The sequence below is a fragment of the Nerophis lumbriciformis genome, linkage group LG03, assembly GCF_033978685.3.
Source record: "Nerophis lumbriciformis linkage group LG03, RoL_Nlum_v2.1, whole genome shotgun sequence".
Taxonomy (NCBI): Eukaryota; Metazoa; Chordata; class Actinopteri; order Syngnathiformes; family Syngnathidae; genus Nerophis; species Nerophis lumbriciformis.
The window spans coordinates 33,510,001-33,537,651 of NC_084550.2; the positions used below are offsets into that span (position 1 = coordinate 33,510,001).

General features: G+C 38.9%; 1 protein-coding gene across 1 annotated transcript in view; it reads left to right on the top strand.

Moving 5' to 3' along the window:
• The window catches only part of slc2a1b (solute carrier family 2 member 1b), an 89,385-nt gene that overhangs the window by 36,555 nt on the left and 25,179 nt on the right, over window positions 1-27,651 (top strand). The window contains exon 2 of the mRNA XM_061937641.1: window positions 6,928-7,023. Within this exon, the coding sequence (XP_061793625.1) occupies window positions 6,928-7,023 (96 nt within the window). The remainder of the gene's footprint in view (window positions 1-6,927; window positions 7,024-27,651) is intronic.

The following is a 27,651-nucleotide window of genomic DNA, read 5'->3' on the forward strand; positions in this document are numbered from 1 at the left end:
TCTGTGTAGTGTTCAATAGTTTATACGCTACTGCCATCTAGTGTCTTGAAACTGCAACTACCTTCAAATCCACTGCAATTATTTTACCACCTGGCTACCAGACACCTTCTCTGCTGATAAACAGCAGCCTTGGTAAGTTGGGAATTGTGTTACCGTATTTATTGGCAGGCTTTAATAAGTCATACAAATGATCAATATAGGGACGGCGTGGCGCAGTGGAAGAGTGGCCGTGCGCGACCCGAGGGTCCCTGGTTCAATCCCCACCTAGTACCAACCTCGTCATGTCCGTTGTGTCCTGAGCAAGACACTTCACCCTTGCTCCTGATGGGTGCTGGTAGCGCCTTGCATGGCAGCTCCCTCCATCAGTGTGTGAATGTGTGTGTGAATGGGTAAATGTGGAAGTAGTGTCAAAGCGCTTTGAGTACCTTGAAGGTAGAAAAGCGCTATACAAGTACAACCCATTTATCATTTATCATTTAATATAAAAAACGTATGTTGTGAAACAGTTTTCAGCCATATCGCCCAGCTCTGCTTAAAAGCATGTAAACAGTGATTTAGTGGTTCATTCCTTTGTTATTGGGCTTTTCTTATTTCATTTCCTTTGTTAATACGCAGTATGTTAATAATATCTTGAGCTAATCCCTAGTTTATTGGTTCTTTAGTCAAGACGCTTTATAACTGGCAGGTTAAAAACAATGTAATAAAAATAGTGATATTAATCGAGATTGGATGAAATGAAAAAAATAATAATTTTTTTTGCTTTAGGCCCGACTTAAACCATTTAATAAGGATGGGCAGGTTTTTCAGAGGTAGGCATCACTGGCCTTGAGTAGATTCGGTAGCCTGGGCTTTTATTTTGTTGCACCTTCCAAGCCTGAAGGATGTCTGGGACTTGATTCAAACTACCACCACCTCCCAGTTCGGAGTGTTATTTTCTGTGAATGTGTGCGTACTGTACGGGTTGGTTTTGAATCAGTGCCATCTGGGTGTAGCCTTTGGTGTACAAAGGTATAACATAACATCTGTTCTCCGAAACTGTGACCAACGGTGCCCGAAGTGCTCGTTTTTCCGGTCTGAGAGCAGGAAATGAAATGTGACATTCTCTGCTGTGGTTTATTAAATTTATGGTATGCGTAGAATAAGCTCTAAGCCGCTCGGCTCTACTGAGCTTTACATCGGCGAAGAAGATGTATAGCAGTCTGGAGGTTCCATCTCTTGTGAGCGGTCTTATTTACGTGCCTCCACTTCGACAGCGTTTTCTCCCCGTCATGTTTGCTGTACCGGTAGTTAGAACTGTACGCTACTTCATATTAGAAATGGCAACATCGGAGGATGAATGGATTAGGTTAAAGAAAAAGAAGGAGCTTATTGACTACAATGGCAAACACGCGCATATTTTCGGGACTTATGCAGATCCCAAATACACATCAGGAGGTACCAATAGGTAAGAAAAGTTGGTTTTGCATAATATTGCCAAACAAAACGTCAGATAATGTCTCTTAATAGGTGACATTTTGGGGTCCTTATACACACATCATAATAATACCGTATGTTTAAGCACAGTACGTCTGACTATGGTAGGCATAATGTCTCCTAAGAGGTGACATTTTGGGGTCCTTATACACACACACCATAGTAATACCGTATGTTGAAGCACAGTACACCTGACTATGGTAGCCATAATGCTCTGACAATCCATCAAGCGGTGCGGCTTCGTAGCTTACCAAAGTCCTACTAAAACATTTTGACGGATTTTTGAGAGCCGTGTGTGATGTTCTATATTCTCAATGAAATATCACATTTTTTCTGCAGTCTACACGTATTTCTTATGTGTGACTGCCATCTACTGGTCACACTTATCATTACACCATGTACCAAATAAAGTTGCTTGGAGGTGACATCTGTGTGTAGCCTTTGGTTTAAAAAGGTATTACATAACATCTATTCCCAAAACTGCGACCAACGGTGCCCGAAGCGCTTGTTTTTCCGGTCTGAGAGCAGGAAATGAAAGGTAATCTTCTCCGCTGTGGTTTATTAAATGTATGGTATGCGGAGAATACGCTCTAAGCTGCTCGGCTCTACTGAGCTTTACATCGGCGAAGAAGATGTATAGCAGTCTGGAGGTTCCATCTCTTGTGGGGGTGGTCTTATTTACGTGCCTCCACTTCAACAGCGTTTTTTCCCCGTCATCTTTGTTGTACCGGTAGTTAGAACTGTACGCTACTTCATATTAGAAATGGCAACATCATAGGATGAATGGATTAGGTTAAAGAAAAAAGAGCTTATTGACTACAATGGCGAACATGAGCATATTTTCGGGACCTATGCAGATCCCAAATACACATCAGCAGGTACCAATAGGTAAGAAAAGTTGGTTTTGCATAATATTGCCAAACAAAACGTCAGATAATGTCTCCTAATAGGTGGAATTTTGGGGTCGTTATACACACACCATAGTAATACCGTTTGTTGAAGCACAGTACGCCTGACTATGGTAGCCATAATGTCTCCTAATAGGTGCCATTTTGGGGTCCTTATACACACACCATAGTAATACCGTTTGTTGAAGCACAGTACATCTGACTATGGTAGCCATAATGTCTCCTAAGAGGTGACATTTTGGGGTCCTTATACACACACCACAATAATACCGTATGTTAAAGCACAGTACGCCTGACTATGGTAGCCATAATGTCTCCTAATAGGTGCCATTTTGGGGTCCTTATACACACGTCATAATAATACCGTATGTTGAAGCACAGTACGTATGACTATGGTAGCCATAATGTCTCCTAATATGTGCCATTTTGGGGTCCTTATACACACACCATAGTAATACCGTTTGTTGAAGCACAGTACGTCTGACTATGGTAGCCATAATATCTTCTAAGAGGTGACATTCTGGGGTCCTTATACACACACCATAGTAATACCGTATGTTGAAGCACAGTACGTCTGACTATGGTAGCCATAATATCTTTTAAGAGGTGACATTCTGGGGTCCTTATACACACACCATAGTAATACCGTATGTTGAAGCACAGTACGTCTGACTATGGTAGCCATAATGTCTCCTAATAGGTGACATTTTGGGGTCCTTATACACACACCATAGTAATACCGTATGTTGAAGCACAGTACGCATGACTATGGTAGCCATAATGTCTCCTAATATGTGCCATTTTGGGGTCCTTATACACACACCATAGTAATACCGTTTGTTGAAGCACAGTACGTCTGACTATGGTAGCCATAATATCTTCTAAGAGGTGACATTCTGGGGTCCTTATACACACACCATAGTAATACCGTATGTTGAAGCACAGTACGTCTGACTATGGTAGCCATAATATCTTTTAAGAGGTGACATTCTGGGGTCCTTATACACACACCATAGTAATACCGTATGTTGAAGCACAGTACGTCTGACTATGGTAGCCATAATATCTTTTAAGAGGTGACATTCTGGGGTCCTTATACACACACCATAGTAATACCGTATGTTGAAGCACAGTACGTCTGACTATGGTAGCCATAATGTCTCCTAATAGGTGCCATTTTGGGGTCCTTATACACACACCATAGTAATACCATATGTTGAAGCACAGTACGTCTGACTATGGTAGCCATAATATCTTCTAAGAGGTGACATTCTGGGGTCCTTATACACACACCATAGTAATACCGTATGTTGAAGCACAGTACGTCTGACTATGGTAGCCATAATATCTTTTAAGAGGTGACATTCTGGGGTCCTTATACACACACCATAGTAATACCGTATGTTGAAGCACAGTACGTCTGACTATGGTAGCCATAATGTCTCCTAAGAGGTGACATTTTGGGGTCCTTATACACACACCATAGTAATACCGTATGTTGAAGCCCAGTACGTCTGACTAGTAGCCATAATGTCTCCTAAGAGGTGATATTTTGGGGTCCTTATACACACATATTGTATGTTGAAGCACAGTGCGTAATGCTCCGACAATCCATCAAGCGGTGCAGCTTCGTAGCTTACCAAAGTCCTACTAAATTATTTTGACGGATTTTTAAGAGCCGTGTGTGATGTTCTATATTTTCAATGAAATATCATATTTTTTCTGCAGTCAACGTATCTCTTATGTGTGACTGCCATCTACTGGTCACACTTATCATGACACCATGTACCAAATAAAGTTGCTCGGAGGTACCATCAGTGTGTAGCCTTTGGTTTAAAAAGGTATAACATAACAGCTATTCTCCAAAACTGTGACCAACGGTGCCTGGAGCCCTCGTTTTCCAGTCTGAGAGCAGGAAATGAAAGGTGACGTTCTCCACTGTGATTGATTAAATTTATGTTATGCGGAGAATACGCTCTAAGCCGCTCGACTCTACTGAGCTTTATGTCGGCGAAGAAGATGTATAGCAGTCTGGAGGTTCCCCTTGGAGCTGTTCGTAGCGCCCATCTGTTGTTTGTGGAGATACGTTGACCTCTGCTCAGAGTCATCCAACCACACACGCTTTAAGAAACAAATAGGACTTTGTGTTGCGTAACATACCCCTTATTGTGCGGGTTTCGGTGTAGCCCGTGGATCAATTTAACCGCATGATTAGTATTGGTTACGCATTCACTCTGCAGAGTACATGTGACAGATAATGAAAAAACTGAGGCACTCTTCCCCATAAGAAATCATGTAAATCCAATAAAATATTACCACTAAACACATTTTATAGAGAATAACCATAGTTGTACATGCATAAAACAATGTCAAATAAGTATACACGGCCAATTAATGGATAGATAAACATTTATTATCACTTTCTTCGATATCCTTCTATACCATGATAATAAGTTGAAAAACTTATTGGGGTGTTACCATTTAGTGGTCAATTGTACGAAATATGTACTGTACTGTGCAATCTACTGATACAAGTTTCAATCAATCCCACGGCTCTAGAGCCACATGCAGCTCTTTAGTGCCGCCCTAGTGGCTCCTTGGAGCTTTTTCAAAAATGTATGAAAATAGAAAAATATATTTATAGTTTTAATATGGTTTCTTTACAAGAACACACATGACACAAACATAATTGTTAGCAATCCCACTGTTAATGTCAAACATGCTTCACTGATGAGCGCCGTTTTGTCCTACTAGTTTCGGTGGTCCTTGAACTCACCGTACTTTGTTTACAAGTACAACTTTCTCTGATGCTGCCAAAGAAAGACGTGTTTTATGCCACTCCCTTTGTCTCATTTTGTCCACCAAACCTTTTATACTGTGCGTGAATGCACAAAGGTGAGCTTTGTTGATGTTATTGACTTGTGCGGAGTGCTAATCAGGCATATTTGGTCAGTGCACGACTGCAAGCTAATCCATGCTAGCATGCTATTTAGGCTAGCTGTACGTACATATTGCATCATTATGCCTCGTTTGTAGATATATTTGAGCAAATTTAATTTCCTTTACTTATGTCCTCTGTGTATTTCATTTATAAGTGGATGTCTCATGACACATTATCTGTATGTAATATTGGCTGCATTGCTGATAGTTGTTAGTGCGCCATGTTGTTCCAGACCACAGCAAACGTTACCCAGCTTGCAAAGATTGTAATAAATCCATTAGAAGAAGATGTTTCTTTTAACTTGGACACACACATCTATACCTTTGGTCATTCTAAGACAGTCATTTCCAGGAGTTATCTCACCCTCTGAGAAGTTTAATATGCTACTAATGTAACATTAGTAACATCACTAATGTTTTCCAATGTAAAAATGTGTAGAATAAATATTACATTTCAACATTTCTGTCAACGAAGATTTGTGTCAGCTGACACACAGTCATTTTGATAGTAGGCTAATATAGCTAATATATACACTTACATCATGTGATGTCTTCATTATAAGACTTTTAAAGTAATTTTGATAGTAAGCTAATATAGACACTTACATCATGTGTTGTCTTCATTATAACACTGATATAAGACTTTTAAAGTCATTTTGATAGTAGGCTAATATAGCTAATATAGACACTTACATCATGTGTTGTCTACATTATAACACTGATATAAGACTTTTAAAGTCATTTTGATAGTAGGCTATTACAGCTAATATAGACACTTACATCATGCGTTGCCTTCATTATAAGACTTATATACGACTTTTAAAGTCATTTTGATAGTAGGCTATTATAGCTAATATAGACACTTACATCATGTGTTGTCTTCATTATAACACTTATATAAGACTTTTAAAGTCATTTTGATAGTAGGCTATTATAGCCAATATAGACACTTAGATCATGTGTTGTCTTCATTATAAGACTTATTTAAGACTTTTAAAGTCATTTTGATAGTAGGCTATTATAGCTAATATAGACACTTACATCATGTGTTGCCTTCATTATAACACTTATATAAGACTTTTAAAGTCATTTTGATAGTAGGCTAATATAGCTAATATAATCACTTGTATAATATATTGCCTTCATTATAAGACTTATATAAGATTCATAAGTTTTTGCGGCTCCAGACTGATTTTTTTTATTTTTATTTCTGGTCCAATATGGCTCTTTCAACATTTTTGGTTGCCGACCCCTGTTCTATATTGAAGACTCTTTTTGGCAAAGACAGTGATGAGCAGACAGGGAGGGCAGGAGTTATATTTCTTTATTTAATATTGTTTTTCTCCTTTTTTTAATCAAAGTACTGGCACTTGCCATTTTCTTTGGCCCCATTGTGGCTTATTTTGCAGTCCTAGTCAGTCAAAAAAAGCTTTCGTGTCCTTTATCGTTACACAACGATACGCGGGCAAACGTAACTTTTACGGTGTTTTTAATCATCAAATGACCAAATCCTACTAAAAAAAATGGGCATATCGATACCTTTTTACACGTCCTTCTTAACTCCAATCAGGCACTGACATCACTTCCTGTCTCTCTTCCCTTGCAGAAAATTACCTTCCCCTTGATGTTGTGCGTGGGGGCCGCCGTCATCGGCTCCCTGCAGTTCGGGTACAACACAGGCGTCATCAATGCTCCTCAAAAGGTAACCCATCAGTTGTTGTTTTTTCCCTATTTGAAACGTCATGAGCTGGATTGATTTGAAATTTCTCACACAGCTTCACAAAACACCCGCTGTAATTTTAGGGTGGTGAGTCGAACCACGACATAATCTGGTGCACGTTTTTTTTATTTTTTAAGTGTGTAAATACAAGCTAAATTGGTTGAAAAATGTGGGCGTGTCTCTGCAGGGGGCGTGGCAGCCAGTGACCATTTTGCTCATGGGGATCTCTGTATTACGTTAGATTTTTTTGTATTTTTTATTGACATCTAGCATCAGACATTCCTATCCATTACATCATAATCACATACATCATATATGTTGTCTGCTCTAAATGTCAAAATATTTTTTATTTATATCCCAACCATACCACCCACGCCCCCACCCAAAAAAGAAAGAAACAGCAAAAAAACTAAGGAGTATCTACAAATACATCAATTAAATAAACAAAAAAGAAATAATAATACATTAATAATAATAATAATAATCAGAAATAAAATAAAAACAATATAAACAGATATATATATATATATATATATATATATATATATATATATATATATATATATATATATATATATAGGGAGTAATCTTTATTTTTTAAATTAAAAAATAAAATTTTATTATATTTTTTTAAGCAGTACAATCATTCATGACATAATTGACCCAGTTTTCCCAGTATGAAGTAAATTTCTCCAATTTATAATTAATAATCCATTTTTTATATGTCCATTGTGATTTCCATCCATTGCTACAAAGATTATTTTTTTTAACCACAACCATGTATTTAATCACCTTATTTTGCAGATGTGCCCTTTATTTTTCCATTTATTTAAAAATTATAAGCAGTACAAAATATATACAGTGCATTTTGCATAGAGCACCTTTTGTGTACACATAGTACACTGGTACTAATGAAGTAACTAAGGTACTAATGAAGTAACAAAGGTACTATAGTGGGCTTTCTGCTCCGCCGCTCCCAGTCTGTGGAATGCTCTCCCTGACCACCTGAGGGCATCACAGACTGTGGATGCTTTTTAAAAAGGCTTAAAAACCCTTCTTTTTAAAAAAGCTTTTTTTAGATGTATGCATACTAGTTCTAGCTATTAGGCTTTATTTTATTATTATTTTTTATTTTTTTAATACACTATATCACTTTGAGGTTGTTACTCAATGTAAAGTGCTTTTTACCAAAAAAATATATTATTATTATTATTATACTGCCTTTGAAAAATATTAGTCTTTTTTTTTTTCATCGCCATTGAGGTGTGTGGAAATATAGGCACATATTAGACGCACGGAGCACTTACAAGCGGAAACATGGTGGAGAATGGACGCATTTTGGCTTCAAAACTTACGATACAGGTGACCCAATAAACACTGACTGCTTTAAATCATAGCTAACTTCTCTCTGCGGTGTTTTAATTACTTCTTAAATCACTAATCCTCGCCTCCATGGCGACAAATAAGCTTTGTTTCTTACATGTACCATTATCACTGCAGGACAAGGAATAGCTAAACATGCTAACGGCAAGCGAGCACTCCTGAATGCAAACAAAAGGGGGGATACAACCATCAAGTACAAGAGCCGTATGTACCGTATATTTCGGAGTATTAGTCGCACCGGAGTATAAGTCGCACCTGCCCAAAATGCATAATAAAAAAGGAAAAAAACATATGTAAGTCGCACTGCGACTTATAGTCCGAAAAATACGGTAGTCGATTTACTACATTACATCGATTTTTTGCATGTGTCAACAGCCAAATTAGGAGCTAAAAATAAATGTTCTAGTATGTTCACTATCTTATTCAATGCCAAAATTGTTCTTTGATTGCAATAAGAAATTTCATGTATCAAAAGATTTTCTCTTACAATAAAGTCAATAATGGCATGTTTTGTGGTCGCCTTTATTTTGAAAAGTATGGAAATACAACCAAATTGGTAGCGGGAAAAACCCTAAGGCACACAAATCCCTTACTGGTTCAGATGGAATCTTCTGGAGAATGTCATTTTAAAATCAGTGCGTTCGTGAATAATTTGTTGAGTCATGATAATTAGCTCTATTAATTATGCTTATTACTCTCTTATGTGACATGACAATGGTTTTGTCATTGCTTTAAACTGTGTGTACAGTTTGTCCCCAGAGCTGTACGCAATGGATTGTGCAGTATAATTACTGTGGCAAATATCTGCTGAGTATGTCATTTTTTCTATTGTATTCACAATAGATTTTGATATTATTTATATGTATTTTATAACTACACTCTCTTCTTAGATTTTAGTATGATCCACCATAATTGTGTGAATGCCCCCAAAAAAACATCTATTTATCAATATTCAGCTGCAAAACTTAGCAAGACCCACATTCCTCACCTGATTTTGTTCGTGCAAATTCGCTGTTTTCCCAAATTTCCAGGAAATTCCCCATTCAAATGAATGGACGTATTCTTAGTTGTGGAATGCCCTAATTACCCGATTCCGACCTTTCGACCATCTACACATGCTACTCTTCCGAAGATATCTTTTTTCCCCCCGTACAAATTACCTGTTTTCCCGAAATTCCAGGAATTCCGAAATACCTATTCTCAATTTAAACTGTTAGTATGTCAACATTTTTCAACCGATTCGAAAAAATCCAACACCATATCATATCATCTAGGACAATTGTGCAAAAATCGATATTTTCAAAAGTTCCCGGTGTTCCTCAAATTTCCAGGAAATTCTCAAAACATCGATTTTAGCACAATTGTCCAAATTTCCAAGAAATTGTCATTGAAATGAATGGATGTATTCTTACTTGTGCAATGCCCACAATTTTATATATATATTTATATATATATATATATATATATATATATATATATATATATATATTTATTTATGTATATATAAAAATAAATATATATTTATTTATTTATTTATGTGTATATATATATATACATATATTATATACATACCTTCCGCCCGAATGTAGCTGAGATAGGCTCCAGCACCCCCCGCGACCCCAAAAGGGACAAGGGGTAGAAAATGGATGGATGGATATATTATATATATATTAAAAAAAAAATAAATATATATATATATATTTATTTATTTATTTATTTATTTATATATGTATATTTTTATATATAAAATATATATATATATTATATAACATGTTTTGCTTTCCCCAAATTCCCGGTAATTTTCTCCCCATTGACAATGAATGGGAAATATACAATCGACTCCATATCCCACATTTCTCATCCGATTTGAACCGTTCCAACATCCACACACTCTACTCACCCTGGATATTCAAGCCAGCACGGTTTGGAAATTTCCCTGATTACCTGGAATTACCAGGAATTTCCCCCCATTGAAAATGAATGGGTATTATAAAGTACATCTATCCATTTTCTACCGCTACAAACAAGCAGAGGAGCATGTTCGGCAGCGCGCACACACAGAGTACTTACAAGCAGACGCATTTTGGTCTAAAAACTGACGATAAAGGTGAAGTTATAACACTGAAACACCCTCAGGAAGAGCTGCTTTAAGACATGGCATGCTAGCTCGCGGCTAACGTCCATCCGCAGTCGGCAGTGTTTTAGCTACTTTTAAATCACTAATCCTCGTGTCCATGGCGACAAGTAAAGTACGTTTCTTACAAGTAACATTATCACTGCAGCACGAGGAATAGCTAAACATGCTTCACTACACACCGTAGGAGGATACAATAGCTCACCGGCGTCACAATGTATACAAACGCCATGGGTGGATCTACACCTGACATCCACTGTAATGATACCAAGTACAGGAGCGTATCTAGTCAATGCTACTATGATTACATTGATATTTTTTATTGTCACAAAATCTTTTTTCCTTTAAAAAAAATTCATATTATGTTTATGAAGTCAGGAATTATGTCCATGAACACATGAGGACTTTGAATATAACCAATGTATGATCCTGTAACTACTTGGTATCAGATCCATACCTAAATGTGTGGTATCATCCAAAACTAATGTAAAGTATCAAAGAAGAGAAGAATAAGTGATTATTACATTTTAACAGAAGTGTAGATAGAACATGTTAAAACAGAAAATAAGCAGATATTAACAATAAACGAACAAGTAGATTAATGATACATTTTTACAGTTTGTCCTTCATAATGTGTACAAAATAATAGGTGTATAAATGACACAATATGTTACTGCATACGTCAGCAGACTAATTAGGAGCCTTTGTTTGTTTACTTACTACTAAAAGACAAGTTGTCTAGTATGTTCACTATTTTATTTAAGGACTAAATTACAATAATAAACATATGTTTCATTTACCCAAAGATTTTTTTCTTAAAAAATAAAGACAATAATGCAATTTTTTGTGGTCCCCTTTTATTTAGAAAAGTATTGAAAAGTAGCAAAATACATTTTGGTACCGGTACCACAATATTGGTATCGGGACGACCCTACTTTGGATCCAGCATGGGACCTTCTAGGAGTCCACATATGTAAAGTCATATGTGTACGTGACTGTAGTCGAGTGTTCAAGCACGAACATGTTTTGGACCTGCAGTATTTGCCAAAACGTCCCCTGCTGAGCTGGGTCCACTGTGGAGTGGAAAAGGGGGTGGGCTCACTAAAGGGGATATTAATAGCTGCATTGGGGCTTATTCACTCCAAGGACATCTATATTAACAGGCTTCTGTAGATTTCTGTGTAAAAACTGTGTCCATGTCCTAAAAAGGACTCACTGACTGGGGGGGAACACCAGGACCAGGATTATTGCAGGAAATGAGCGGGCACCTGTTCCCACAGGTAGTAAGACAACATTGTTGTGACCCCCTGCTGAGTCAATGTAGTTTTTATTAACAGAGAGGTTAACAATTTGGAAGACATGGAAGACATCTACCTATTTGGAACCGTGATCGCGGGGCACCTGCTGATTGGGCTGGGCATTGCTCTGGTGTATCGTCAAATTCGTAAGGCGATAGCAGCCACTCAAGGAGCCCAAAGGCTGTTCGTCGCAATGGAACGTTTGGGCCGGGCTGTGGGATCACAGACTGGGGCGATTTCTGAACTGAATCGCAAGATGGATCACATTTTGGAAAGGCTGGTTGAAAGGGAAAAATTGGACATGAGGGCCAGCATGGACGAATAGAACAGACAAGCCATTGTAATGTCTGCTCGCGGAAAAACAAAAATCCTAATCTATGATTAGACTCCCTCAAATGGCCTTGACGCAGGAGCAGGCTGTTCTGAAAACATCCCCGAGGACACCTCAATGATGGACGCTTTTGACCTCCCTCCCTCCTCAACGACACCTGGAGTCGAACTTTTGCTTGCATGCAGAACGGCCCCAGGCCTATGGACACTTCATCAACACACCCAAGACAATGGGCATATACATACACACACACACACACCCTCCCCCACCCCACGCCTTCACCACCGCTTGATTCCCCTTCGTAGTGATAGACGGCGGCTGGCAGCGCTTCATAGCAGCAGTCGACCTCCATGGACCCCGACTCCCCGCACCTCTGTTGCGAGTTGTCGTGATTATATGTAACATGTTTATGTGTGCATGGCATGGAGGTTTTTTTCCTACTCCAGACTGGGCCCCCTTAGGAGCCCAGTCTAGATTGTATTTTTTTACTCATCTTCTTCCCCAGTGTTTTACCTTTTTCCCACCTTTTACGGGCCGCCTCGTGGCGACCCATCAGCGTTCCTGTTCTGTAACCCTGTGCACTGTTTGTTTGTCTAATCTTGAACGGGTTTGTGTTGAAAACAAAGATTCGTTGTACTTGTGCAATGACAATAAAGACCTATCCTATCCGAACAATTTCCTGGTGGATGTTTTATTAGATTATTAGACGCTATTGGACTCTCTTTCTGCAGAGGCCACATGTATGCTAGTGTGTGTAAGTGTGTGTGTATGCATGTCGCCAGACTGGCCCGACCTCTACACGCTGTTTAAACAGGATCCTCCTAGCTGTTCCTGGTGTTGCCTAGCAATGAGTCACGGAATGCTTGTCACACGTACTGGCATACTCAGTTCATACTTGGCACATTCTGAGACTCTTACACGACATTTTGCTTTGATGATTGTCCTCTGCTGGGTGGAGTTGTGCTGATGCCCGTACCAGAATGTTCAGTATTTGGATACTTTTCAAAATAAAAGGAACCATTATTGGCTTTAAATTAATAGATGATATTAGAGTACATTAAACATGTTTCTTATTGCTTTTAAAGAACAATGTTGACACTAAATACAATCGTGAACATACTAGACAACTTGTCTTTTAGTAGTAAGTAAACAAATAAAGGTGTTGTGTTTGACTAAAGGGAGATGACAACAATTATTTTGCAAATAATCATTAACTTTAGAATTTGATGCCAGCAACACGTGACAAAGAAGTTGGGAAAGGTGGCAATAAATACTGATAAAGTTGAGGAATGCTCATCAAAGACTTATTTGGAACATCCCACAGGTGAACAGGCTAATTGGGAACAGGTGGGTGCCATGATTGGGTATAAAAAGTAGATTCCATGAAATGCTCAGTCATTCACAAACAAGGATGGGGCGAGGGTCACCACTTTGTCGACAAATGCGTGAGCAAATTGTTGAACAGTTTAAGAAAAACCTTTCTCAACCAGCTAATGCAAGGAATTTAGGGATTTCACCATCTACGCTCCGTAATATCATCAAAGGGTTCAGAGAATCTGGAGAAATCACTGCACGTAAGCAGCTAAGCCCGTGACCTTCGATCCCTCAGGCTGTACTGCATCAACAAGCGACATCAGTGTGTAAAGGATATCACCACATGGGCTCAGGAACACTTCAAAAACCCACTGTCAGTAACTACAGTTGGTCGCTACATCTGTAAGTGCAAGTTAAAACTCTCCGATGCAAGGCGAAAACTGTTCATCAACAACACCCAGAAACGCCGTCGGCTTTGCTGGGCCTGAGCTCATCTAAGATGGACTGATATAAAGTGGACAAGTGTTCTGTGGTCTGACGAGTCCACATTTCAAATTGTTTTTGGAAACTGTGGACGTCGTGTCCTCCGGACCAAAGAGGAAAAGAACCATCCGGATTGTTATAGGCGCAAAGTTGAAAAGCCAGCATCTGTGATGATATGGGGGTGTATTAGTGCCCAAGACATGGGTAACTAACACATCTGTGAAGGCGCCATTAATGCTGAAAGGTACATACAGGTTATGGAGCAACATATGTTGCCATCCAAGCAACGTTACCATGAACGCCCCTGCTTATTTCAGCAAGACAATGCCAAGCCGCGTGTTACATCAACGTGGCTTCATAGTAAAAGAGTGCGGGTACTAGACTGGCCTGCCTGTAGTCGAGACCTGTCTCCCATTGAAAATGTGTGGCGCATTATGAAGCCTAAAATAGCACAACGGAGACCCCCGGACTGTTGAACAACTTAAGCTGTACATCAAGCAAGAATGGGAAAGAATTCCACCTGAGAAGCGTAAAAAATGTGTCTCCTCAGTTCCCAAACGTTTACTGAGTGTTGTTAAAAGGAAAGGCCATGTAACACAGTGGTGAACATGCCCTTTCCCAACTACTTTGGCACGTGTTGCAGCCATGAAATTCTAAGTTAATTATTATTTGCAAAAAAATAAATAAAGTTTATGAGTTTGAACATCAAATATGTTGCCTTTGTAGCATATTCAACTGAATATGGGTTGAAAAGGATTTGCAAATCATTGTATTCCGTTTATATTTACATCTAACATAATTTCCCAACTCATATGGAAACAGGGTTTTTATATATATATATATATATATATAGTCAATATATATAATAATAATAATAATAATAAACAATACTAACTAATATATAAACTAAGGAAATGGAGTGTGTGACAAAAACCCAGGAGTGTGTATGTGTGAGGCTATGTGTAAGGTTAACTGAAGTGTGTCGAGAGTGAAGGAACAAGGCAGTCTGAGGGTTAGGCAGATGATCCAGGGCAGGAGAGAAGAGGCTAGATCCGTGTTCAGGCGAGGGTCGGCAATCGAGGAAGGCAGTCCAAAACACGGGGGGGAAAACAACGGGAGATCTCGAAGGGGAAGACTCGGGAAGGCACTGCGGGAGAGCAACACGGACGTCAGAATCACGGAGGGAAGAGAAACAACAGTGTGAGAGCATAAGGCTTACGGTACACCAAGAGGTAACTAAGTTCCCCCATGGATCCTGGGGTCCACTGGTCCTTTATCCAGCTCGCCCTCATCAGTCCCAGGTGTGCAGATTGCCGATTGTCTACAGGCTTGTCGCTGCGTGGGCGTGCTGCGCTCAGCGTGAGCGGGGGCGTGTCTGAGCGAGCAGCCAGAGGAGGAACTGTGACACTCAGTTGCAGGAGGGAAGCGGGTTCGAATCCGCGCCATGACAAAAGGCTCCTAATTGTCATGATCTGTGGCCCGGATCATGTTTTTGGTATTTTCGGTTAGTTTTGGATTCCCTCAGTTCCTGTTTTGTGCACCCTTGAGTTTGTTTTAGTTACCATGGTTGCTTGTTATTTTCACCTGCCTCTGATTGGTGTTCGGGACGCTCGCCTGTTCCCTGAGCACTAATCAGAGGTATTATTTAAGCCTGGCTTCATTGTTTGCTTCATGTCACAGTTACGTGAGTATTCCTTATCTCTAGTCTATGCCAAGTGTTAGCTTTTGCGTCCAGTGCGATCGGCACGTTGTCCCTCTGGCTTGTTTTCTGTTTTTGTACCTTTTTGATTTTTGAGGAATAAATCATGTTCCTACCTGCACGCCTTGTCCGGAGTTGTCCGTCTGCATCCCGGGGGAACGAACCCCGCAGTAAGCTGCGACCCCCCCCCCCTGCCGTGACACTACTTAGTCTGCTGACGTATGCAGTAAAATATTGTAGCATTTATCATTCTATTATTTTGTCAGCATTATGAGGGACAAACTGTAAAAATGTATTATTAATCTGCTTGTTCATTTACTGTTAATGTCTGCTTATTTTCTGTTTCAACATGTTCTATCTACACTTCTGTTAAAATGTAATAATCACTTATTCTTCTCTTCTTTGATACTTTACATTAGTTTTGGATGATACCACACATTTAGGTATCGGTCCGATACCAAGTAGGATCCCCAGTAGTCTACACCGCAGTGTGGTCCAGGCAAAACACATCACACAATCACAAAACAAAAGATTGCAATGCAGTACAACATGATCAAATAATAAAATGGTGTAGCACAAAAATAGCAACAACAAAGAACCAAAAAAAACAACAATACCTTCAAGTTTACATACCGTAATAATGTTCATACCAAAGATAAAAAGAGCAATATTTAAAAAAAGTATATATATATATATATATATATATATATATATATATATATATATATATATATATATATATATATATATATATATTTGCAAAAATAAAACAAAGAACCAATGGTCTAAAATATACCAAAGACAAACAATAAGTGATGAAAAAGTACCATCCATCAATTTTCTACTGCTTGTCCCATAATAAAAAAAATAGTCACTAATCAAAAAAACCAGTCATGACATTAGGTACAATCGAGAATAATCTCTTTCCGCCATACTTCTCCTCTTAGTCTATTCTTAAAACCCACTACGCTGGTGATTGATACCAGATATTGTGGAAGTCAGTGTTTTTCAAATTTTTTTGAGCCAAGGCACATTTTTTGCGTTGGAAAAAATGCGGAGGCACGCCACCAGCAGAAATCATTAAAAAACAAAAATTGGTTGACAGTAAAAAGTCGTTGTCGCAATTGTTGGATATGACTTTAAAGCATAACCAAGCATGCATCACTATAGCTCTTGTCTCAAAGTAGGTGTACTGTCACCACCTGTCACATCACACCCTGACTTATTTGGACTTTTTTGCTGTTTTCCTGTGTGTAGTGTTTTAGTTCTTGTCTTGCGCTTCTATTTTTTTCTCTTTTTTTGGTATTTTCCTGTAGCAGTTTCATGTCTTCCTTTTGAGCGATATTTCCCCGCTTCTACATTGTTTTAAACATTCAAGAATATTTCAGTTGTTTTTATCCTTCTTTGTGGGGACATTGTCGATTGTCATGTCATGTTCGGATGTACTTTGTCTTTGCTCCACAGTAAGTCTTTGCTGTCGTCCAGCATTCTGTTTTTGTTTACTTTGTAGCCAGTTCAGTTTTAGTTTCGTTCTGCATATCCTTCCCTAAGATTCAATGCCTTTTCTTAGGAGCACTTACCTTTTGTTTGTTCTTTGTTTAAGCATTAGACACCTTTTTACCTGCACCCTGCCTCCCGCTGTTTCCGACATCTACAAAGCAATTAGCTATCGGCTGCCACCTACTGATATGGAAGAGTATTACACAGTTACTCTGCCGAGCTCTAGACAGCACCGACACTCAACAACAACACATCATTTGCAGACTATAATTACTGGTTTGCTAAAAATATTTTTAACCCAAATAGGTGAAATTAGATCATCTCCCACGGCACACCAGACTGTATCTCACAGTGGTTGAAAAACACTGCAGTAAGTGATTGCCCTATACATAACAGTCTTTTTCCAAACATCAGTTTTGGGTTTAAGACGGGTGAAAGCACGGGTGTGCCGAAGGAGACACAATATGAGTCATCAAAATCAAGAGTCATATTCATCGACCTTAAATGTTGCACTTAGTTAACCCACACAGACGTGCGTGAAAGTGCAAAACAGCACGTGTTGCTAGTAATCCTGCTGAGAGGCAGAACATGGGGGCCTCCTGTGGGGCCGTGGTTGGACAATGTGAGGTCTGAGCAGCGTCACATGGACATGAACAATCACCCAACACATTCGCCCCACAATCCCCTCGTATTAATGACTCACCTAAGAGGATATCGTTTAACCACCGCAGTCTTTACGCCTCAATAAGACTTTCAGATTATCCCGTGTTGTCGAGATCGCAGATCAGCACAACTTCCAGGCTTACCACAGAACTACCAGTGTTCACCTCCACAACCTGACCGCCTGTACTCCACCAGAGATCAGTCTGTTTGGCTACGACAGGGAGGACATTTGGGAATTTTCAGAAGTGCGGAAGGACACAATCGGCTTGATTACGGGGGTGTGGTTTGAAGATTTAGATCCATGTTTTGGATGATTAAGAATGCAGATTAAATCACTCATTGAAGTTTAGTGCAAAATAACACAATTGACACCATCACAAGTAGGTTATATACCATCATATACCATCACAAGTAGGTTATATAACATCATATACCATCACAAGTAGGTTATATAACATCATATACCATCACAAGTAGGTTATATACCATCATATACCATCACAAGTAGGTTATATACCATCATATACCATCACAAGTAGGTTATATACCATCGTATACCATCACAAGTAGGTTATATAACATCATATACCATCACAAGTAGGTTATATACCATCATATACCATCTTAAGTAGGTTATATACCATCATTTACCATCATATACCATCACACGTAGGTTATATACCATCATATACCATCACAAGTAGGTTATATACCATCATATACCATCACACGTAGGTTATATACCATCATATACCATCACACGTAGGTTATATACCATCATATACCATCTTAAGTAGGTTATATACCATCATATACCATCACACGTAGGTTATATACCATCATATACCATCACAAGTAGTTTATATACCTACATATACCATCACAAGTAGGTTACATACCTGCCACCTACTCCGGTTTTCCCGTAATTAGTACGGTTTTCATCAACCTATTCCGGGTTACGGTTGCAGTGATAAAAAATACGGTTTTTCATTAATTAAAAAAAAAAAATTTTTTTTAAGTTTTATTCACGAAATCGCGTAACAATGACAATCGACACTGCTTTCCGTAACTTCCTATCGAGCCATTCCGAATGCCATGCGCGAGGCTATTTATAGCACCGCTGCCAAGCACGAGGCCATTGTTTCCAAACGAGCGAACGATCATGGAATCAGCCGGAGAAAAATCGCATACGAGTCTTAAACTGTTGGGTTTCCTCTTTCTTCATTCATCTTCAATGAATACTCCAGTTGTATATATATGAAAGATGATGGTTTATTTTAAGGATGGTTCAGTACAATGCCTCACAGCACCGGGAAACAAAACATCGGTAACTGTGGAAAATAGAACACAACTCCATCAAACTTTTCTGTGTGTATCTCATATTCTCTCGCGCGAAGTGAACCGGAAGAGATCACGTGACGATAGCGCGGATGAACCTGCACTACAGTATATAACCTATTGGAGGCGCATAACAACAGCAAGCCTTTCTTCTCATGATACACAGAAACAGCATTAATAACAATGAGATCACATTTACTCAACATAAACCGAAAAGAAAACTGCAGTCATTCCGTGAAGAATATTCAAAAGCCTATCCGGGAATAATTATCCGTTCCAAAAAGGGTGAAAACTACGCGAATTGCACCTTGTGCAGACAAGATTTTTCGATCGGACACGGAGGAATTAGCGATGTAAAAGACCACGTTGGGACAAAAAAACACAAGTCTAATGCCGTTGCTAGCGATACAAGTGGAAAACTTTCAACGTTTTTCGTCGCCCAAACAGATTCTTTGGATGTGATAAATGCCGAAGTTTTATTTACGGAGGCAATAATTGAGCAAACAAAAAGGTAATGACACCAATGTTATCTATTGGAATTGTTTAGTACTGTTATACTGTTAAAAGTGTTTATACTATTTATGCTTTCAAGTCCAAGTTGAAGAAATCTTGTTAAATGTTGACAGCATAACTACCAAAATACAGAAGTATGTCCTTAATATTTTTGCAGTGCTATTTCTGTTGAAAAGTTAAAATGATTACATTAGAGATGTGATGTGCCACTTTTCAAGTGTCTGATGGCTTAAATTAATTTTCATTAATTTTTCATATTTTGAATTCTTTTGAAAGGCTTACAAAAAAACTACATTTGAATTGTAATTCCATGCTATTGACAGGACTATTAATTTTAATGAAGTTAGCTTACCATGTTTACAGTATGATAATTGTGATAGAAATGTGAATTTTAGGCACAGAATATTTTTTACAATTGAACAAGGCAGTACCGTATTTTCCGCACTATAAGCCGCCCCGGGTTATTAGCCGCACCTTCAATGAATGGCATATTTCAAAACTTTGTCCACCTATAAGCCGCCCCGGACTATAAGCCGCGCCTACGCTGCGCTAAAGGGAATGTCAAAAAAACAGTCAGATAGGTCAGTCAAACTTTAATAATATATTAAAAACCAGCGTTCTAACAACTCTGTCCCAAAATGTACGCAAATGTGCAATCACAAACATAGTAAAATTCAAAATAGTGCAGAGCAATAGCAACATAATGTTGCTCGAACGTTAATGTCACAACACACAAAATAAACATAGCGCTCACTTTCTGAAGTTATTCTTCATTCGTAAATCCTTCGAATTCTTCGTCTTCGGTGTCCGAATTGAAAAGTGTGTGTATAAGGTAAGACATATTATCTGGCACTTTGTTTCGCAATATTATGCAAACACAACTTTTCTTACCTTCTGGTACCTGCTGATCTGTATTTGGGATCTCTATAAATCCTGAAAAATTGTGCGAGTCCGCCTTTGTAGTCCGTGACGACACCGTAGTCTATAAGCGTCTTTTCATGAACCGGAAACACCAAGAAGCACCACCTTTAAAATCATCCAGGTGAAGTTCGCTTGCTAGCGTTGTTGCCTTCATTCGAATAGTGATGGTGCTGACACTTCTGCTTGCTGCTCTCTGCTCAACAACCCACTGTTCGAGTTTGTCCTCCAACAGTTGCCATCTTGCTTTGTTCCCTCGGAAACTCTGTTTTGTCTTCTTTACCTGGCGCAGGTCATCTTCTTGCTTCCTCCACCTACGCACCATTGATTCATTTATGTTATATTCTCTTGCTGCTGCTCTATTTCCGTGTTCTTCAGCATGACTTATTGCCTTAAGTTTAAATTCTGCGTTATACGCGTGTCGCTTAGTAGGAGCCATTTTGTGGTCTGGTCTTTACAGATGTAAACACACAAAGGAAATGAAACGAAAATCCGCGCCCTTCTTCTTCTTCCAGGGGCGGGTGGTTGCTTACAGTAGAAGAAGAAGCGCTTCCTGTTCTATGGGGGCGGGTGCTTACCTTGGCGGTTGCTTGCGTAGAAGTAGAAGCGCTTCCTGTTCTACCGGGAAAAAAGATGGCGGCTGTTTACGGAAGTTGCGAGACCGAAACTTTATGAAAATGAATCTTAATATTTATCCATATATAAAGCGCACCGGGTTAAAAGCCGCACTGTCAGCTTTTGAGTAAATTTGTGGTTTTTAGGTGCGGCTAATGGTGCGGAAAATACGGTAGATTATACAAGCTTGGACAGAAAGTTAATAATGACACCAATTTTTTTTTTTAATGGAATTGTTTAGTACTGTTTTACCATTTGTTTACTGTAAAAAGTGTTTATACTGTTTATACTTTCAATTAACAAATTGAAGTCTTGTGAAAGGTTGACAGGATAACTGGCATTAACTGTCAAAATAATTTCAAACTATTGAAGTTAGCTTACAGAATAAACATGTCAATCAACCCATATGATTTTTTCTGTAATATTTTTGTTTTGAAAAGTCACTGTGACTGATAGAAAAGTGATTGTTTTAGCAACATTTTAACCTGTCTGAATGCTAATAATCATTTTGCGTCGGGGGGCGAAGGAACCCCCCACCAGGACTTTGTCCTGGACCTACCGGGGCCTGCGGCCCTTGCATGGACCCTGGCTACTAGGTTTTTCTGATTTCAAAAGTTGGCAGGTATGAGGTTATATAACATCATATACCATGACACGTAGGTTATATACCATCATAAGTAGGTTATATACCATCACACGTAGGTTATATACCATCATATACCATCACAAGTAGGTTATATACCATCATATACCATCACAAGTAGGTTATATACCATCATATACCATCACAAGTAGGTTATACACCATCATTTACCATCATATACCATCACAATTAGGTTATATACCATCATTTACCATCATATACCATCACAAGTAGGTTATATACCATCACATACCATCATATACCATCATACACCATCATATACCATCACAAGTAGGTTATATACCATCATATACCATCACAAGTAGGTTATACACCATCATTTACCATAATATACCATCACAATTAGGTTATATACCATCATATACCATCACAACTAGGTTATATACCATCATTTACCATCATATACCATCACAAGTAGGTTATATACCATCATATACCATCACAAGTAGGTTATACACCATCATTTACCATCATATACCATCACAATTAGGTTATATACCATCATTTACCATCATATACCATCACAAGTAGGTTATATACCATCACATACCATCATACACCATCATATACCATCACAAGTAGGTTATATACCATCATATACCATCACAAGTAGGTTATACACCATCATTTACCATCATATACCATCACAATTAGGTTATATACCATCATTTACCATCACAAGTAGGTTATATACCATCATTTACCATCATATACCATCACACGTAGGTTATATACCATCACATACCATCATATACCATCACAAGAAGGTTATATACCATCATATACCATAACAAGTAGGTTATATACCAAAAAAGTAATAACTCCACGGTGACATTTTGGTGAATTTACCGAGGAATTTTTGTTAGTATTATTAACTTACAGTGGCATTCTTTTTGTATTGTTTCACTCGTAAAGTTGTTCGCATATTAGCTAATGTTAATATCACGTAAAAATATGCATGACAACACTCCTACAGACATCACACATGGGACGCTTTAGTAAATAAGAATTGTTTTAGTTATATTGTAAAACTTACAAACGTTGCTTAGAGCAGTGTTTTTCAACCACCGTGCCGTGGCACACTAGTGTGCCGTGAGTTACGGTCTGGTGTGCCGTGTGAGATGATCTAATTTCACCTATTTGGGTTTAAAATATTTTTTGCAAACCAGTAATTATAGTCTGCAAATGATGTGTTGTTGTTGAGTGTCAGTGCTGTCTAGAGCTGGGCAGAGTAACCGTGTAATACTCTTCCATATCAGTAGGTGGCAGCCGGTAGCTAATTGCTTTGTACATGTCGGAAACAGTGGGAGGCAGTGTGCAGGTAAAAAGGTGTCTAATGCTTAATCCAAAAATAAACAAGGTGAGTGCCCCTAAGAAAAGGCATTGAAGCTTAGGGAAGGCTATGCAGAACCAAACTAAAACTGAACTGGCTACAAAGTAAACAAAAACAGAATGCTGGACGACAGCAAAGACTTACTGTGGAGCAAAGACAAAGTACATCTGAACATGACATGACAATCAACAATGTCCCCACAAAGAAGGATAAAAACAACTGAAATATTATTGATTGCTAAAACAAAGTAGATGTGGGAAATATTGCTCAAAAGGAAGACATGAAACTGCTACAGAAAATACCAACAAAACAGGAAAAGCCACCAAAATAGGAGCGCAAGACAAGAACTAAAATTTTACATAAAGGAAAACAGCAAACAAGTCAAAATAAGTCAGGGTGTGATGAGACAGGTGGTGACAGTACACCTACTTTGAGACAAGAGCTATAGTGATGCATGCTTGGTTATGCTTTAAAGTCATATCCAACAATTGCGACAACGACTTTTTACTATCAACTGAGTTTCTTTTTTTTAATGATTTCTGCTGGTGGTGTGCCTCTGCATTTTTTCAACGCAAAAAATGTGCCTTGGCTCAAAAAAGGTTGAAAAACACCGGCTTCCTGGAATCGACTTCCACAATATCTGGTATCAATCACTAGCGTAGTGGGTTTTAAGAATAGACTAAGAGGAGAAGTATGGTAGAAAGAGATTATTCTAGATTGTACCTAATGTCATGACTGGTTTTATTGATTATTGACTATTTTATTGATTATGGGACAAGCAGTAGAAAATTGATGGATGGTAATTTTTCAGCACTTATTGTTTGTCTTTGGTATATTTTAGACCATTGGTTCTTTGTTTTATTTTTGCAAATATATATATATATATATATACATATATATATATATACCGTATTTTCCGCACTATAAGGCGCACCGGATTATTAGCCGCACCTTCAATGAATTACATATTTCATAACTTTGTCCACCAATAAGCCGCCCCGGACTATAAGCCGCGCCTACGCTGCGCTAAAGGGAATGTCAAAAAAACAGTCAGATAGGTCAGTCAGACTTTAATAATATATTAAAAACCAGCGTTCTAACAACTCTGTTCACTCCCAAAATGTACGCAAATGTGCAATCACAAACATAGTAAAATTCAAAATAGTGCAGAGCAATAGCAACATAATGTTGCTCGAACGTTAATGTCACAACACACAAAATAAACATAGCGCTCACTTTCTGAAGTTATTCTTCATTCGTAAATCCTTCGTCTTCGGTGTCCGAAGTGAAAAGTTGGGCAAATTTACGATCCACTGGCAGATGTTGGCGTCGTCTGGCGCTGCCTCCTCGTCTTAGTGAAGGTGTGTTCGCCTTCTGTCCTCCATTGTTCCCACGCAGTTAGCAGTCTAGCTTCGAATGCCCTGTTGACACCAATATCTAGCGGCTGGAGGTCTTTTGTCAATCCACCCGGAATGACGGCGAGTATTGAATTAAGCGCGTAAGCGTGTCTCTCAATGTGCTGTTATGAGCTAGCAAATATAACAACTACACTACCCAGCATGTAACGATAGTTACGAGCATGCGCGGTAGCCCTGAGAAGTTCCCACGCAGTTAGCAGTCTAGCTTCGAATGCCCTGTTGACACCAATATCTAGCGGCTGGAGGTCTTTTGTCAATCCACCCGGAATGACGGCGAGTATTGAATTAAGCGCGTAAGCGTGTCTCTCAATGTGCTGTTATGAGCTAGCAAATATAACAACTACACTACCCAGCATGCAACGATAGTTACGAGCATGCGCGGTAGCTCTGAGAAGTTCCCAAGCAGTTAGCAGTCTAGCTTCGAATGCCCTGTTGACACCAATATCTAGCGGCTGGAGGTCTTTTGTCAATCCACCCGGAATGACGGCGAGTATTGAATTAAGCGCGTAAGCGTGTCTCTCAATGTGCTGTTATGAGCTAGCAAATATAACAACTACACTACCCAGCATGCAACGATAGTTACGAGCATGCGCGGTAGCCCTGAGAAGTTCCCACGCAGTTAGCAGTCTAGCTTCGAATGCCCTGTTGACACCAATATCTAGCGGCTGGAGGTCTTTTGTCAATCCACCCGGAATGACGGCGAGTATTGAATTAAGCGCGTAAGCGTGTCTCTCAATGTGCTGTTATGAGCTAGCAAATATAACAACTACACTACCCAGCATGCAACGATAGTTACGAGCATGCGCGGTAGCCCTGAGAAGCGATGTTGTATGCTGGGAGTTCGAATGTGGTTATGAGCACGCTGTGAGAAAACGTTGAGAACTCAGTTAACACGCCTCGTCTGCATTATTTATAATTAGACAGACAACACACTTAATAGGAGCCATTTTGGGGTCTTTACATAAACACACAAATGGAAATGAAACGTCACATATCCCAGCATGCACCGCGCGCTTCTTCTACGGGGAAAAAAGATGGCGGCTGTTTACCGTAGTTGCGAGACCTAAACTTTATGAAAATGAATCTTAATATTTATCCATATATAAAGCGCACCGGGTTATAAGGCGCACTGTCAGCTTTTGAGAAAGTTTGTGGTTTTTAGGTGCGCCTTATAGTGCGGAAAATACGGTATATATATATATAATATATATTTTTTTTCATATTGCTCTTTATATCTTTGGTATGAACATTGTTATGTAAACTCGAAGTTATTGTTGTTGTTTTTTGGTTCCTTGTTGTTGCTATTTTTGTAGAGTGATGATTGAAGAATCCATACAAGTAGAAACGCTATGGACGATTAGTAGACAGAACGGCACTTTGACTTCCGGTTCGAAGCTTTAAACAGCAGGAAACACTGTAGCCATTAGCACCTGCAGTGAGCACATCTTGTCCAAAAGCACAGATAATAACACCATTTCGGTGTCTTTGTTTTTTTTTGTGTACAAATATTTTTATTTGTCTGCCGTCAGCAAAGAAAAATCCATAAATTAGCCGCTCCATGTTGTAAGCCGCAGGGTTCAAAGCGTAGGAAAAAAGTAATAACTCCATGGTGACATTTTGGTGAATTTACTGAGGAATTCTTGTTAGTATTATTAACTTCAATCAACACAGTAGTTAATCCTATGATCAATGTTAATTACAAACTAAATGTGGGATATAGATAATAATGGAATTGTTTGTATATAGTATATAATTGGTACATGTCTTTACTGTGTTTATAATTGAACAGTGTTTATGTTGTGTATAATGTGTATTTATAATATGTTGTGCAAAGGAAATGTCATAATTTTTGGAAGTTCATCTTGTGTTTGACATTGTTTATAGGGTTAGGCGCAATAAGTGTTCAACTTCAGCCTAAACCCTTTCAGTCTGCAACATTTTCAATTTATGAATGTACAACTGTTTGTTTATGTAAAACTGTTTGTTTATTTTGTTGACCACTGACCGAAGAAATAATAAACTAAACTAAACTTACAGTGGCATTCTTTTTGTGTTGTTTCACTCATAAAGGTGTTTGCGTATTAGCCAATGCTAATGAAGTTAGCGTCACTACATTATGATGGCACGTAAACATATGCATGACAACACTCCTACAGACATGGGACGCTTTAGTAAGTAAGAATAGTTTTAGTTATATTGTAAAACTTAGGGCGACGAATGAAGAATACTTACGAGTAGAAACGCTATGGACGATTAGTAGACAGAACGGCACTTTGGCTTCCGGTTCAAAGTTTTAAACAGCAGGAAACACTGTAGCCATTTAGCCATTAACACCTGCAGTGAGCAAACTTGTCCAAAAGCACAGATAATAACACCATTTTGGTGTCTTTGTTTTTTTTGTGTACAAATAATTTAATTTGTCTGCCGTCAGCAAAGAAAAATCCATAAATTAGCCGCGCTGTGTTATAAGCCGCAGGGTTCAAAGCGTAGGCAAAAAGTAATAACTTCCGGTTCAAAGCTTTAAACAGCAAGAAACACTGTAGCCATTTAGCCATTAGCACCTGCAGTGATTAAACTTGTCCATAGCACAGATAATAACACCATTTTAGTGTCTTTGCATGTTTTTTTATGAAAACTGGCCATAAATTAACACCGTGGCCCCCCGCAGGATTCAAAGCGTAGGGAAAAAGTAGCAGCTTATAGTCCGGAACTTGCGGTAATCATCCTGCATAAAGTGTAGTTGTGAGGGGCCTGAGAGGGTGTGAAAGTGAGGAGGGGGTGTGATCCCGCTCAGCCCGGTCTGAACTAGTGTGAGGCTCTGCCTTCGCAGGAAAAACTCTCCAACAAAGGACAGGGCACGCCAGTTAAACAGGTTGACACCGGCCGTGTGAGTTTTGGCCGGCACCAGTCGGCGGGGGTCAAGTGACATACTGGTGAAGTCACAGGCGGTGGACGGAGACATATTTGGAATCATGTGAGCGGTGTTGCCGTGACGTAGGCCCACGT